The 16,520-nt window shown below is 40.4% G+C and overlaps 1 protein-coding gene across 3 annotated transcripts in view; it reads left to right on the forward strand.

The window, feature by feature from the left end:
* LOC134751147 (RNA-binding protein fusilli) overlaps positions 1-16,520 on the forward strand; it is a 136,414-nt gene that overhangs the window by 104,478 nt on the left and 15,416 nt on the right. For all 3 annotated transcript variants that reach the window (XM_063686508.1, XM_063686509.1, XM_063686510.1), the window contains exons 7-10: positions 8,593-8,703; positions 10,023-10,155; positions 11,287-11,424; positions 11,695-11,910. In XM_063686508.1, the coding sequence (XP_063542578.1) occupies positions 8,593-8,703; positions 10,023-10,155; positions 11,287-11,424; positions 11,695-11,910 (598 nt within the window). The remainder of the gene's footprint in view (positions 1-8,592; positions 8,704-10,022; positions 10,156-11,286; positions 11,425-11,694; positions 11,911-16,520) is intronic.

A 16,520-nucleotide genomic window follows, 5' to 3' on the forward strand; every position in this document is an offset into this window, starting at 1 on the left:
ATCATCTGACACAGTATCAAGCGGGAGGCGATAACAATTTTTTTTGCGTGTTTCGGTGGCTGCCATTTCTCAACCCATCAACGGAGCGGCAGCTGACGTCCACAGGGGTTCATCATACATAGCCGTTAACCACTAAAAAAATAAATGACTGCAAAGCGCTGATTTGGTTGTGGCGCGCTTGTAATAAAAACCGGCCAAGTGCGAGTCGGAGTCGCGTTACAAGGGTGTTCCGTATATTACTCAAATTAAACAATTTATTTTTTATGTGAAACGTGCGTGAAATGTCTTTAACAAACCCGTAGGGGTTGGATCAAAAACTAAATAATTAAGTCCGACTCACGCTTGACTGCTCATTTCTAATAAGTTTTCCTGTGATCTATAGGTAAAGATCTATTTTGTGTATTTTTTTCAAAATTTTATACCCAGTAGTTTCGGAGATAAAGGGGGGGAATGCTCATTTTTTGCCTATTTTCGTGAATAACTTCTAAACAATTTAAAAATGCTTGTTGCTAGGCCTATTTGAATAAAGAATATATTGAATTGAATTGAATTGAATTGACTGTTTATCTTAAAATTATAAAAAATATACATTTGAGATTCTCACAATGAGCTCTTTCATTTGATATGTAACACGGTAGTTTAAAAATTTTATTTTATTAATTTTCTCTTTTACCCCCCAAAAGTGGCCCCCGTGTTTAAAATTAATTTGTTTACGTTACATGTCCGTCTTTGGGTCACAAACTTACATATATACACCAAATTTCAACTTAATTGGTTCAGTCGTTTCCGAGAAAATAGGCTGTGACAGACGGACAGACAGACAGACGCACGAGTGATCCTATAAGGGTTCCGTTTTTTTCCTTTTGAGGTACGGAACCCTAATAATGATGATATTCCCACGTAATGATTGAGAAAACTTCGAACTTCGAAAAATAACACATTTGTAGTAGTTTATGAAGCTAGTAGGTACTTTAATTTTATAAGTTAACTATTAATGGCATTATTTATATTTATTTATTACGGATAAAAAAAACTGTATAAAATAAACGCACTGTACGCCTCAATTTAGTACATACCAAGCTTTAGCTATAAATCTTAATCCGTCGATTTGACTTAGGTATTTATTTGTAAGAAACAGATAAAACACAAATTAACTAATTGAGGCTTGTAAAGTATAATGCATAAGAGGATATATTTTTATTATAATTTACGACCTCCACTACACGCATGATCTACTCATACTCAAACAACAAAATATCTGCAAAAGATACACAAATACGAGGTATAGCGCCAATTGCCGCGCGCCTCTGGGCTGTAGGTTATTCTTTGAACCTCGTTCCGCCGCAGTCGCCGCACCGAGACGAAATTCACGTACGATCACAGTGAGCGGGGTGCGGGTACAGAGACGCTGAGACGCTCAAGGCCAAATCAGCGAGAATCGTCTTAAGGATGACTCACGTTAGAACGGGCCGGGTCTGGGCCGAGGCAACCGACACTTCATTTTATATGACAGGTGATCACGTGATGCTTTCTATAGAAAACGAAGTGTCGGACGCCGGGCCGTTCTAACGTGAGTCATCCTATAGCTTTACGCGGCTAACTATAACCTTACTCACCTTGCTGTGTATTCGCCTTTACCTTTTGACGATCAGTACAATCACTAATGCATTATCTAATTAAATGGAAACAGGGATGAAAGTTTGGTTTCACAAACATACACGGTGTAACAAAAAAACATTGAAACGTTAAAGTTATTGAAAGGTTAAACGAAACGTTTTATGTTTTTACCTATACAAAAAATTACACACCTGCAAGAGAAATTCGTTTTACCAAAATAAACATTATAAAAACTTACATATTATTAACATTACCTATACTTAGTAAACATTAAAGCGTGATTAAAGCATGTAGAGTTATAAAAGTAATGGAACTCACGATACAAGTATCTATGGCGGGCTTATTATTTAAATGAAAATGCATCTATTAACGTTACTATCTACAGCCAAGGGTGAAATGGCAGATCACAATCTAACTAATATTCGCCCTTCACACAACCTTATTTAGTAAACATATTGATTTAATCGACTTCTCATTGAGAAATTACATGTAAACCGAGAAAATGTGTACTAACTGACATATGGAATAGGTCACAAGAGTTACCAAGCTTACGCTGCATGCTATTTGCAATGACAAAGTGTGGTAAAGTTTGATGACGAATAACAATGACTTGATTCCCTCACTTCTCGCATCTCCGCCTCAGTGGTAAGGCAGCCTCAAAGTGAATAGAGTTTCAACAGAATAAAAGTCAGGTCTTAAGACTAGCAGCTACCTATGCTGTTCTGACACCGTCAGTAACAATTAATTACATAACGTTAATTACTCCGTCGATTGTAAATAGTACAGTCAGTTCCCTAACATACGTATCCACTTTTCTATAGGTACAAATTGTATGGCGACGTGGGTACTTACGGTACAACTGTCTGAAAATACACAGCGATAACAGATAATCGTTACGAGTCCATATCAATAACGAGTTGATAATCTTGCCCCCGATTACCCGATACCAAGTGGTTGTCAAGTGTTACAAGTGTCTTATACACCTTGGGCCATGGTAAACGAAAGACATTAAAGCCCTCTCGGATGAGGCGATTGACCATGGTGGGGTTCTCCTGGCGGTGTCCTTGGATATCGCCAATGCCTTTAACACCCTGCCATGGTCGTGCATTAGGGAGGCGCTGAAACACCATAAAGTGCCTCCCTATTTGTGTCAAATAGTCGGGGCCTACCTTTCGGAGCGGTGTGTGGAGTACCAGGTCCGGGGCGGCGGGCTGACAAGGTGGGAGACATCGTGCGGTGTTCCACAGGGCTCGGTCTTAGGGCCGCTCCTGTGGAACATTGGATACGACTGGGTGCTGCGGGGGGAGCTCCTCCCGGGGTCAAGTGTGACTTGCTACGCAGACGACACGCTAGTCACCTCCCGGGGGACCTCGTACCGGGAAGCAGCACGCCTCGCCACCGTGACGGTAGCACAGGTGGTGAGACGCATAACGATGCTGGGTCTGGAGGTGGCGCTGCACAAGTCCGAGGCGCTCTGCTTCCACGCTGCCCGGAAGGCCCCACCTGCAGGATCCAGCATCGTCGTTGGTGGCACTCGAATCGAGGTAGAGTCCAACATGAAATATCTTGGACTTGTTCTCGACTCCCGCTGGAGCTTCCGCGAGCACTTTGCCCGCCTGACCCCCCGACTAATGGCAGCATCGGCCGCACTGAAGAGACTGATGCCCAACATCGGGGGGCCGGAGGTTGCGAGCCGCCGTCTGTATATGGGGGTGGTGCGATCGATGGCCCTGTACGGGGCGCCGATCTGGGCGGTGACTCTGGTGGCCCGAAATGTCGCCCTGCTGAGGGAGGCTCAGAGGGCGATGGCCATCAGCGTCGTACGCGGGTACCGCACCACCTCATATGATGCGGCGTGCCTATTAGCGGGAACGCCTCCTTGGGATCTGGAGGCGGAGGCCCAAGCGGCCCTGTACGAGTGGCGCAGGGACCTCCGGCTCCAGGAGTACCATCCTGCGCCCAGGGAAGTAGAGGCGCAGAGGCTCCTCGTCCGGCAGTCCATCGTCCTCCAATGGGAGGAAGAACTAGCTGGGCGCGAGGGAGGACACAGGACTGTCGAGGCGGTCCGGCCGGTCCTACAAGACTGGCTGGAAAGAGAGCGGGGCTCGCTAACCTTCCGGTTGGTGCAGGTGCTCACGGGTCATGGCTGCTTCGGGAGCTACCTGCACCGGTTCGCAAGACGGGAGGTGACGGCCGAGTGTCACCAGTGCAGCTGCGGCGAGGACACGGCGCAGCATACCCTGGAGGAATGCCCAGCCTGGGCGGGGCAGCGCCGTGACCTCATGGCAGTGGTGGGGGACGACCTCTCCTTGCCGGCCGTAGTTAAGGCTATGGTCGCCGACGAGAGGTCGTGGAAAGCGGTCCTCTCCTTCTGCGAGGATGTAATGTCGCAGAAGGAGGCAGCGGAGAGGGAACGGGAGGCCGACCCAGCCTCGCACCCGATCCGCCGCAAGCGCGCAGGGGCTCGGAGGAGGGCGTATGCCCATCTCCTCCCCCCCACCTAGCGAGGTCTGGGCAGCGGCGCGGGGGCGTCGCTGCCCATTACATAGGCCTCGCAGAGAAGGCGCGCGTGGTGTGCCCACGCGCCTTCTGAGGAGGCAGGGCTAGAAGTTACTCCCTAGCTCCCCCCCCCAGAGAAGGGCCCGCTGCATGTGGTAGTGGCGGGCGGCGCCGGCGTGGTCACGGTTGCGTACTTAAGAGAACCCGTGGCCACGCCCCATTGGCGGCGCGCAGGCATACCGTTGGTTTTTTAGTGGGTAGTGGCGCCTTTTGCCGAGTCCCACATAACCCGCACTTTCTCCCCCGAGGGTGTGGGTATGCATAAAGCATTTTTCCAACGAAAAAAAAAAAAAAAAAAAAAAAATGGTAAACGAAAGATTTAGCGATTTATGTACATTGACAGTCTGCCCCGGTGAGCGGTGCGACGGCTATCCTATATATTTTTTACTTTAAACGCTAAACGAAATATGTCTCTTTCATATCAATCGTTTAACTCGGTTTGTGTTAAAAAAATATGATTGAGTACATGAGTACAATGTGTTTGGAGCAAGGTTAGTTTTAGTAATAACACGAGCGACCCGCCTCGGCTTCGCACGGGTAGTTTTTTTTTATACCACGTCGGTGGCAATCAAGCATACGGCCCGCCTGATGGTAAGCAGTTACCGTAGCCTATGGACGCCTGCAACACCGGAGATATTACACGCGCGTTGCCGACCCTAACACTCCTCTCCCTCGTTGAGCTCTGGCAACCTTACTCACCGGCAGGAACACAACACTATGAGTAGGGTCTAGTGTTATTTGGCTGCGATTTTCTGTAAGGTAGAGGTACTTCCCCAGTTGGGCTCTGCTCTAGATCTGGAATGAGATCCATGGGTAGTTCAAGTAATTTACACAATTATACACCTAAACCTTCCTCAAGAATCACTCTATTGATAGGTGAAAACCGCTTTAAAATCCGTTCAGTACCAGTAGTTTTTGAGTTTATCGCGAACATATTACAGACAGACAGACGCGGCGCGGCGGGTGACTGTTTTGTAATATGTATTGATATTGATTACGCTCAGTTAAACAATATTGTTTCAACTAAATTTAGTCTCAATTCTAAATTAAGCTTATTCCTACTAGAAATCATTTGGTAAATACTAGTGCTTTTAGAAGCTTAATTTTTACCTTAATATTTTCTGAATATTGTTCTACCTGTGGACATGCCGGTGCTTATCAACTATAATAAGTTAATAACTACTAACTTACATATACTGATGTGCTGACAAAAACTTAAAAATTGTGATTATTTCCTCATAAATTATATATTTAATTTCAATAGAATACTTATAGAAATGTACTATTGTCAAAATGGAAAATCTATTACTAATATTTAAGAAATCTCCCCGAATCTTCCAACTATTTGAAAAGATGATTTGTTTAGTACACATGAGCAAGTTGTGGACAATTAATGTTAACTAACAAACTATCTTAAAAATTAAATGTAGGTATTTTCCCTCCACTTTTTCTTACATGTATGATACCTATTTGTTTGACAACACGCTGATTGCTATGACAATGATGTAAGAATGCAGGTAATGTCGCTGTTATTTTGTCATTGTCGTAATCTAGGCACTTAGAACTATTCAATTGTGTGACTTCACGGTCAAGACACTAGTAGTAATTGTAGTAATAGCAATAGTAAAAATTCGTTTTATGGAGTCTAGGCTCAATTTGGGAAACGATATTGCAAAAAAGCTTTATTAATAGAAAATATTGTCTTCGGTTACCGCGATAGTCACTCATGAAATAAAACAAGGAAAACAGATTATGTCGGTTTATTATCGGATTATCTATTTAAAAAAAAACTCGTATATTGAATTTATCCCGACGTTTATTAATAGAATTTAAGGCATCATAAAAAATTGAACAATGACCCACTTCCGATGCTTTTGATAGTTTACAGTTTAGTTGTTCTTGTGTATTAATTTCCGTAATAAAACGATTTTGGATCACAATACGGCTGCCATAAGATTCGAATCCTGAGTTTTTGACTTTCGATTGATAGAAAAAAATCACGAAACAGGTCTAAAATGCACTCTTTAAAAATTTGTAACAAATTATGCACAAAAGCTAAAAAAATATGAAAATTGCTTCTAAAAATCGGCAATATCATGTTTGAGGGAACGTATCTATTACTTTCTATTATTTAAACGAACAAAAAATTAAAACATGAAAACCGCGCTCCCGGGCACGCACTTCCATCACGCTTACGCTTAGTGAAAGTGAGAGAAGCGAACTTCTATTAGTAAACTCTAAGAAGTCTAGTAAAGTCAAAAACAAAGATTTAGGTAAGGCTTCAAGTTATCGCTGGCAGTGGCTATCGGGCCCGAGGTCGGCTTTTACGACGCATTCTTAGCGCAACATATATTGCATTGTTCTGCATTTGTTCTCGAGCTGCAGGCTAAAACGCTTCACACACATTACTTAATTCAGTCGTCCTAACTTGCATCCTAACTAGGATCCAAAAACATTGTTCCTAGTTAGTGCAGTCTGACTATTTATCCTTGTGCCTACGTTTGTCCTACTCAAAGGACAGACCGCCGTTATATATGCGGTATATAGTTCAAATTAAAAATACGAGTAGGCAGGAGGTTATACAAAAATATATATATATATATATATTTTTAAATCTACATATTTAAAAGGAGCCTTTATCACTGAGACATGTCGGCTCCGTTGGGCCTCTACATTACAGTTTCAATAAGTGTTAGTATACATCAAAAAAACTGTACACGAATTTCGCAGTTTTAGACAGGGGTTCCGCCAATATCGTGTGAAAAACCCCAATGTCAGTTACTGCATAACCCCTAGCTTCAAATAGTTGCGCCCTCTTGTCTCGAGTCCGAACACATTCCATTAGGAAGTGCTGTACATCCTCGACAGAGTCGCAAATATCGCAGTTGGGCGACTCTGCTTTCCTCATCAGATGAGCAAACATATTCAATGGAATGTGACCGGACCGAAGCCTGTGAGCGCGCACAATTTTCGCCCGGTTCAAGTCAGCCACTTCCCACCAGGGTATCCGAGGAGGCTCACATTGAATGGTCTTGTACCAGATTCCTTTCTCTTGCGATCTTTCATCAAAGAACTCCTTCCAGCGACCATATATTTTACCTTTATACTGTGCGACTATTTCTGAGAAGTCTGGAGCGACATCAAACTCAGTTCCCTCAGAAGCAGCCGCTGCCGCCTAACTAGGATCCAAAAACATTGTTCCTAGTTAGTGCAGTCTGACTATTTATCCTAATCCAATATATAAAAATATATTTGAGTCTGCTTATTGAAGACACATCGAAAATAAAGATTCTAATCTTTTGTCTTGGGGCTTGAGCTTTCAAATGTTAGCATTTTTGCCGTATATAGCGCGATTATAGTTTTAGCTTTCCCACGGCGCACTTAGCACATATCCTACTTATGTTGAATGATTTGAATGTTAAACTATGTACTGTATACTCATTGATAAGAAAATCGGTGCCAAGTAGGTAATTTCGCTGAAAGTGTGTTGATTTTTATATCCAATCGATCAGTAATCGGTGGTTGTCAACTTTTATCGATGAGTAATGATGACATAAATGTAAAGATAAAGAATGATGAAATGTAAAGTAGGAAAGTTGGTTGGTAGATACATATGTGCCGTGCCGGAAATAGTAGATAGTTAACCAAGGGAAGAAAGGCGCCCATTTCTGACGACCTATTTTAATATAGTTCTAGCCAGATCTTGCTTTCCACCAGATATAAATACTCTACTTTTCATTTCGAATAAGAGGAAAGTAAAATAAATGTGTATTTTACAAGACTTATAGTATTTTTGAGTGGACTTTCAATTAACATTTTAAGTAAAATTATCGTTATTTATGAAATTGGGACTTAAATATGTAAATGGAAATTATATACCAAATCAATAATCAACCAAGAACCTAGTTTTCACTTTTTATCGTAAAAAGAAGAAAAAAAACGTTCTTGAAAAATAAAACGCCCTAGGGCAGAAACGTATCACTTTCAGTCCGTTTCGTAAATAAACAATGAGCCTCTTTCAGGACATGTAAAATGAAAGAGATATAGGTTGACTAAACACTTTATTTACATACAAGATATATACAGTGGTACTACGTAAACGAAATTAATAACTAGTTAAATCTAAAATAATTAAACGGTTGACTTAACTACCAAAAATCACTCATTTAGACAACCGAAAAACATGGTACATTTTTCCCAAAAGAATCACATATTACGTCTCTAAAAAGTAGGTATTCTGGGTTGCGGGTGTGGCATTATCAACTTACTTTTTTAGAATCATTATGTCGTAACTTGAGTCTTAATTTCTTTTGAACCTATTAGATACTCTGTAGAAAAAATAGAGCCCTTTTTGTGTCGCAAGGTGATGTTCTATGTTCATGGTGAAATACTAGTAATAACATGTTCTTGTTCCAGTTCAAAAGACGATGAAATCGACGGTAACTGCATAGTGCGCGCGCGGGGTCTGCCCTGGCAGTCTTCAGACCAGGACATCGCCAAGTTCTTCCGAGGACTCAATGTTGCCAAGTAAGTACACTCAGCTGCAGAGAAAAGTGCCGTACCATAAATGATACCAATGTGTTATTTGGACCGCAGATTTTTGAGGTAGATATGACTAGAAAAGAGTTTTGCGTCTACCCTCAAGATTTTTTTTGTAATCGATTATCATTTATTCCGATAATGTTATCATAATCGTTCTATTTATTTGCCTATTATATAAAGTTTCAATTAAATATTTGTTTGTTTCCTAAAAGCATACGATTCCTGCTAACGGACTACGTAAGTATTCCCAGTAGTATTAACGAATAACGAAGAATAAAACATATATCGAAACAACGTCGTACTTAAAATCTTATGGTTAAGTATCTCGTAGTTAAGTTCTGTAAATATTGCATGTCTTTTTAATGAAATAAACATATTAAATTTTAAAACTTTATTTTTATTTTATTATTTATACGAATAGATAGGGCCCAATTATTCCCAATTATTAATCGACTTTTCAAATAAGTTTTGTTAGCTCAGTTGGTTTTATCTACTAAATAAATGATCTACAATTCTAGAACAGTGTTTTACAAACTGTGGGTCGCGACCCTCCAGGGGGTCGCGAAACCTCTTCAAGCCTTAAAAAGATAACATCAGCGAAACATTTTGTTCGTACTAAGGGAGTCGCGTTTGGTTGGTTCGAGTACTAAGGTAGAAAGACACTGATCTTGAAAATCGCGAGTTCAAATCTTACTGGAAGTATTGAATTTTCCATTTTCCCTGTAATTTGGCCTTCTATAAATAAATGAATGAATTATGAAATGTATTTGTATTAGTAGTAAATTTTAATTGTTGAATTTTGTAAGCTGTTATTTATTTTAGTTGTAAAGTACTTTGAAGATTCAAAAGAGATTGTAAAATCCTACTTGATTAAATGAAATTCTATTCTATTCTATTTAAAAATTGAAATTTTATTAGCAGAGCTTTTATGTGTCCTAGATCCTCAAAAACTGTCATGAATTATAAGTATTATAACCTAATCGAATTAATTTAAACTGTTGTGAGACATACTAACATTAAATCATTTTACGGTTTAGACTCACTTGTTTTAGTCACTCGCGCGACATGTTTCGGAGAGCCTAAGTCTCCTTTCTCAAGCACTAATAGTGCGAGCAGCGTTCACGACGACCGTGTATTGCGTACTCGTGCGTGTATTGTGAACGCTGCTCGCACTATTAGTGCTTGAGATAGGAGACCTAGGCTCTCCGAAACATGTCGCGCGAGTGACTAAAACAAGTGAGTCTAAACCGTAAAATGATTTAATATTATAACCTACCCCACCTTACCTGGATTTTTGTTTGCAGGGGCGGAGTAGCGCTCTGTCTATCTCCCCAGGGCCGCCGGAACGGCGAGGCGCTGGTGCGTTTCGTGTCACAGGAGCACCGCGACATGGCGCTCAAGAGGCATAAACACCACATAGGCCCGCGGTACATCGAGGTGAGTAACGCATACACCCCTTAGACTGTACTATCATCATCATCATCATGTCAGCCGATAGACGTCCACTGCTGGACATAGGCCTCCCCCAAGGCTCGACACTCCGACCGATCCTGTGCCGCTCGCAACCACCGAATTCCCGCGACCTTCACCAGGTCGTCGCTCCATCTCGTTGGAGGCCTACCGGCAGTTCGTCTTCCGGTACGCGGACGCCACTCCAGAACCTTCCGGCCCCACCGGCGGCCACCTGTACCGGCCGACTGTACTATCCACAAACCAAACTGAGAACCGAGGTCATATTACTACATCTCTCTTATCGTGGCCACGTAAGCGTAAATGCGGAGCTTTCCTACCCCGGTCGTCAGTTTGATTTGCGGATAGTATAACCGGGTTTAGTGACCCTAATGTTGCTTGCGAACGGGGCATGTACGAGTAGCTGGAATACCCAGGCACTGGTTACTGGTGCAAGCTTGTAAACGGTGCAAATAATGGAGTTAAGGCGCGGTCTGCTTGCGCGAAAATCTTGCATAAGGTATTTCTTATGCTTGTTCGCACGTTTACCTACTGAAGATTGTGATCTTGATGATTGCATGGTACAAATTTTCATAGTAGTGTAGGTACTTATGACTACTTAATAGCTAAGACTAATAAAGTGCAATCCTTTGTGTCTATCCTAAACTTATCCTAATTAAATTTTTCTTTGCTTGGAGATTTTTAATTTCCTCCAATATGAACTTCTTAACGAGAAATTCTAATCTTTCTCCAGGACATTTCAAAAGCATATTTTTAGGGTTCCGTACCCAAAGGGTAAGAACGGGACCCTATTACTAAGACTCCGCTGTCCGTCCGTCTGTCCCTCTGTCTGTCTGTCTGTCACCAGGCTGTATCTCATGAACCGTGATAGCTAGACAGTTGAAATTTTCACAGATGATGTGTTTCTGTTGCCGCTATAACAACAAATACTAAAAACAGAATAATATAAATATTTAAATGGGGCTCCCATACAACAAACGTGATTTTTTTTGCTGTTTTTTTTCGTAATGGTACGGAACCCTTCGTGCGCGAGTCCGACTCGCACTTGGCCGGTTTTTTTATGTAACTTCTTTTAAAGAAGTCGTTGAATGTTGCCAGGTGTACCGGGCGAGCGGCGAAGATTTCCTCTCGGTGGCGGGCGGCGCCACGTGCGAGGCGGCCGCGTTCCTCTCCCGCGGCGCGCAGGTCATCGTGCGCATGCGCGGACTGCCCTACGATGCCACTCCTGCGCAAGTGGTCAGTAACTCCTTCCATATTTATTTCTTTACCTACGAAGAAATCTGTCCCATACTCGTCTCATTCATCGTTGTCATACTCGTTTTATCAAAGCTCGTCTCTTTCTCTTTCGGTGTGCGGGAGCTCGTTAGCACGTGCATATTTCTCGTTTGCCTAGGCGCGACTAAAGGCAACTTGTACAATTTGTAGGTAAGCGCTTCAATTTTGGAACGCATATTACCTATCTTTAGTTATAATATCATTGATTCTGTACAACTGCTTCTTTTCCAGCTCGACTTCTTCTCAACCGGCGACGACCCGGTCCAAGTTCTAGACGGCGCGGAAGGAGTTCTATTCGTCCGTCGCGCCGACGGTCGAGCCACCGGAGATGCCTTCGTACTGTTCTCTAAGGAGGAGGACTCGCCTAAAGCCCTGTCGCGGCATCGGAAGCTGATCGGGCAGAGATATATCGAGCTGTTCCGGTCTACTACCGCTGAAGTTCAACAGGTAACCTACTGTGTTTATGCCATTCTAGCACTGCGCTTTTCAGACGCAGAGATACATATAACTGTTTTAGTATCCACTGCTATGATTAATGGTACCACCGGCGATGCTTTCGTACTGTTCTTTAAGGAAGAGGACTCGTCTAAAGCCCTGTCGCGGCATCGGAGTAGTATTACCAACTAAGAATTTGTAAGAATTTATTTAGACCAGTGATAAAAAAATGGCGTAATTATCGCAATTCACGACAGTAGTTTAGTGAGTTTAGTGGCCCACATGCATTGTTTCCTGTATAAAAATACTTACCTATAAAAAACGCTGTTAATTAAATACATCAAATTTTGATTGCAATAGGCAATCACTGCCTAAGTACTAGTCATTACTTCTCCCAAGCCACTATCCAATCAAGTCCAGAGGCCACTTAGGTACTTACGGTCAATCTTAAAACGGTTTAATTACTTCTTATCGGCCGTAGACACTTATTTTCATCATTTAACTGACATTTGTATGTAGTACTTTACTAAATAAATATACTAGGCACACTGTTTATTAGAGATTAAAACAATTTGTTTATTATTTTATCTACACACATATCATAAACCCTCTATGATGCCTTCAAAATCCGTAAATAATGGCCAACATTAAGATAAACTGTTTTGTTACAGCAAATTTTTTATCTGTGAAAATGTTATTATTGCTAAATAATAACATCGATTTCGATAATATTATTTTATTCAAATTTCGAACAAAAAATTCTGAAAAACAAAGAAATTTGATTTGACCCATAGACCTAGCATTACATAGACAAGCTATACGCGTGCGCCCGTAAGGGATAGACATAGATGACGTCATAAACGTGGGGATACCATATTGGTAAAAATTACCCCAATATTTGATATCACGTTGGGGCGATTACCCTGGAGGCAAAGTTAGCTTGTTTGACGGTATTAAAAAATTGTTAAATAAAATGTCAATGGGCCGTCCTTTTTAGGCGTATAAACAATGAAATACCTCCTATAATTCGCGCAGGTGGTACAAAACTAAACATGTTTAGTAAATAAAACGTAAAATAAAATGTATTATGGGTTTTAATTTAAAGTAATCACAAATCGCAATCACACCAATTAATGTACACCACATTTAATCTTCTCAACATTTGTTTATTTATTTTTTGGAATTAGAAGTACGAAAAAACTTCGAGGTCAAAATTACCCATAAAATTATGATATTTTCATCTGGTATCCCTAACATGATTGTTATGCAGCTAAATTAAGAAGAAGTTTAAAAATGGCTGACCTCAGACTCCTACCTACCTACGTAATTTGGGCGGATAATTTTACAAATAATGTTTTGTTAATTTGCGTAAATAATTGTGATATTTTTATTGAAATCGTTTGATTCTACATTGCTTTGAGTGTAACGTAATTTTACGATGTTATTCTCACATATTGCGTTAAGAGGAAGGTGTAAAATACCGTACTTACGTGTGAAAGCTTGTTCTCATATTTTTGCTCAGAGCGGCTATTACAGCCGATTACAGAACTATTCACCAGTATTTTATCAAAGTTCAAGCATTCAAAACGCTAACCATCACTATATTTCATAAGAGAAAGCACAATTTCATACAAAACAACGATAATTAAACAAGCAACGAACAAACATGACATGTCACGTACTTATTTGTTTGCCACAACCTCGGTTGTGGCAGCGGTGGAAAAGTGAAACTATGACAAGGACAAACAATAACAGCGCTTTCTCTGCTACTCCTACTGAAAGATACATAGGACTATCCCGTTCGTTCATTTTCCCCCACTCCTCATGACCGATCCAGTTATACTAGATTCATGATTTGACCTCTATTCTAATATCAGACGAGATGACGTTTTATTCGAAATGAAACTTCAATTGCATACAAATTTGACAAATCTCGCTTCTTAGTTGGTATCGAACGATATGGCAATCGACCCCCACTCTAGTTTGTCTCTGAATTAAAAAAAAAAACTACGGATGCGTGACATGCGTGAAAAAAGTTTTCTTTGCCGCCATTTGGCGTGCAGTTTATCTTTTAATTAGTTTGTAAGTTAAAAAAAAATTGTCTTGTTTTTAAAGTAACTAGCAAAAGTTTCGTTTAAAATGTGCGATAAAGATATTTCGGAGACGCCACCTCATATCCGCGAATTCCGCCAGAGAGCAACTATGCCCCAATGTTGGCTGCAATATTAGGTTAGTGAATATATCATAGATAGTTTATAATATGTGTGTAGATAAAAAGCAGTGTATGTAACTGTACATAATTAGGCATTAAAACACTCGTGTGATTCTATTATGAAACTCACTACGTTCGTTTCATAAACCCACACTCGAGTTTCAATGCCTTTCATTATGTAGCAGTCACATAAACTACTATAATCGTCTGCTTATTTATCTTTTAACCCGGTCTATGCTTCGTACAAAATAGTCCTAGTTTTTCAATTATACAGTGGCGGTTTTTTGTACGAATAAAAACCGTTCTATAGTTTAAAAAAAAGTCGTCAAAAATCGCAAAGCAACCATCACTTTCCTTGAATCAAACCCCCAAGGTGTAGAATCTAAAACGATTCTCTTATCGGCAGGCAATGCTTTCGATAACGTATCGATAGGTATACTTAATGCAGCAACACGGGCCCATGAACATAATGTTATCGAATACTACTAACACTGATGCAGTAAGCATACGAGGGGCGTTCAATAAATTCTCGGTATGTGAATGAAAACAAACAAATACGATAAGTTTAATATTTTTATTTTTCAATATACTCCCCCCCTATGTTGATACACTTAAAAGATCGATCTATTATTTTTTTTAATCCCTCATAAAAATAATTTTTATCTTTGGTGTCAAAATGCTCCTCCACTGCCGCCTTCAACGCTTCATCGTCAGAAAATCGATTTCCACGCAGATCCTTTTTAAGATTGGGGAACAAAAAGAAGTCACTGGGGGCTAAGTCCGGACTATACGGTGGGTGAGTAATAGTTTCAAACCCAGATTCAAGAATAGCCGCCTTGGCAATATGAGCAGTATGCACAGGGGCGTTGTCATGCAGAAGCAGAACACCTTTGGTTAATTTTCCTCGCCTCTTGTCTTTGATTGCACCCCTTAATTGACGTAGAATATTAGCGTAGTACTGTCCTGTGATATTTACACTCTTTTGTTTGTAATCGATCAGTAATATTCCTTCACAATCCCAAAATATTGTGGCCATGACCTTGCCAGCTGAAGGGATGACCTTGAACTTCTTGGGATGAGCTGTACCCTTAACGTGCCACTGCATGGACTCCTGTTTACTTTCTGGGTCATAATAATGAACCCAGGTTTCATCTCCAGTAACTATCTTTTGCAGCACCTCATCAGGATTTTCACCGCACAGGTCAATAAAATCGGAACAACAAGCTACTCGCATATCTTTCTGAACCGGTGTCAGCATTCGCGGAACCCATCTCGCACTTACTTTTGACATATTAAGATGGTAATGGATAATATCATGTATGGTACCAACAGAAAGACCGGTTATTTGAGCTATTGATTTTACCTTCACTCGGCCGTCTTCCAATATAAGTTTTTCCACTTTGATAATATTTTCTTGTGAAGTAGCTACTACAGGCCGGCCTGGTCTAGGATCATCTTCAATACTCTCTCTCCCACGTTTAAATTCACTTGACCACTTTTGAATGGTAGATAAAGAAGGAGCAGACTCACGGTAAACACAATCCATTTCTTCTTTTATAGTTTTTTGATTTTTACCCTGATTGGTCAAGAATTTTATTACGGCTCGATGCTCTAATTTAATTAACATTGTTAAATCGCTCATGGTGCTCACGTTTGTTCGGCAATTGCAGAAAAACAAGAACATATCGGTTTGAATTTTACTTTTTTTTTAAAAGTCTATGAATGACTCTTAGTGGCCAGTAACAAAAGAAATACTCAAAAAGGTTGTAAGATATCAATATCGAGAATTTATTGAACGCCCCTCGTACGTGTAAATAATATATACAGTTGTATGTGCTTTCTACGAAAGGGGTAATTTAAGAAAATTATATAATTTACTAGCAGTTCGAACAGAACGGAGACCTTTTGAATCCTTCTAATTTAACCTTCTTTCTTTCTTCTAACTTACTTACGTTTCTGCCATCAAAATTTAAGAATATTGGATAAATAGTACCTACTCAAGATATGTTCTAACAAACATGTAACACTCAAACATGAAAAGTGCACTTCTAACTGACCCTAAGACCTCACTTCATTCAGTCGATAAATACTATATCTTACTTATATAGATATAACAAAAGTGATCGGAATCATTTTGTGTTCATAGCCAGCCAAAGAAATGCGGTAAGTATTTCTTGGTAGGTCTTTAGGTCTGACACTATAAGGACTAAATAACAGGTAACTAAGTAAATAATTAATCGCAACACTATGACCGTGAAATTTTATATCGTGAGGCCGAATGTGCAACATAAATGAAGTAGCATTTCTTTTATTCCATTGCTTTTTAAAACAAACTAAATTTATCCCAATTTTTACTATACAACAAGGTTCAAAATAAATATTTTGATATGTTGGCCTTACGAGTTTATAA

Source organism: Cydia strobilella, chromosome 21 (genome assembly GCF_947568885.1).
Source record: "Cydia strobilella chromosome 21, ilCydStro3.1, whole genome shotgun sequence".
Classification (NCBI taxonomy): domain Eukaryota; kingdom Metazoa; phylum Arthropoda; class Insecta; order Lepidoptera; family Tortricidae; genus Cydia; species Cydia strobilella.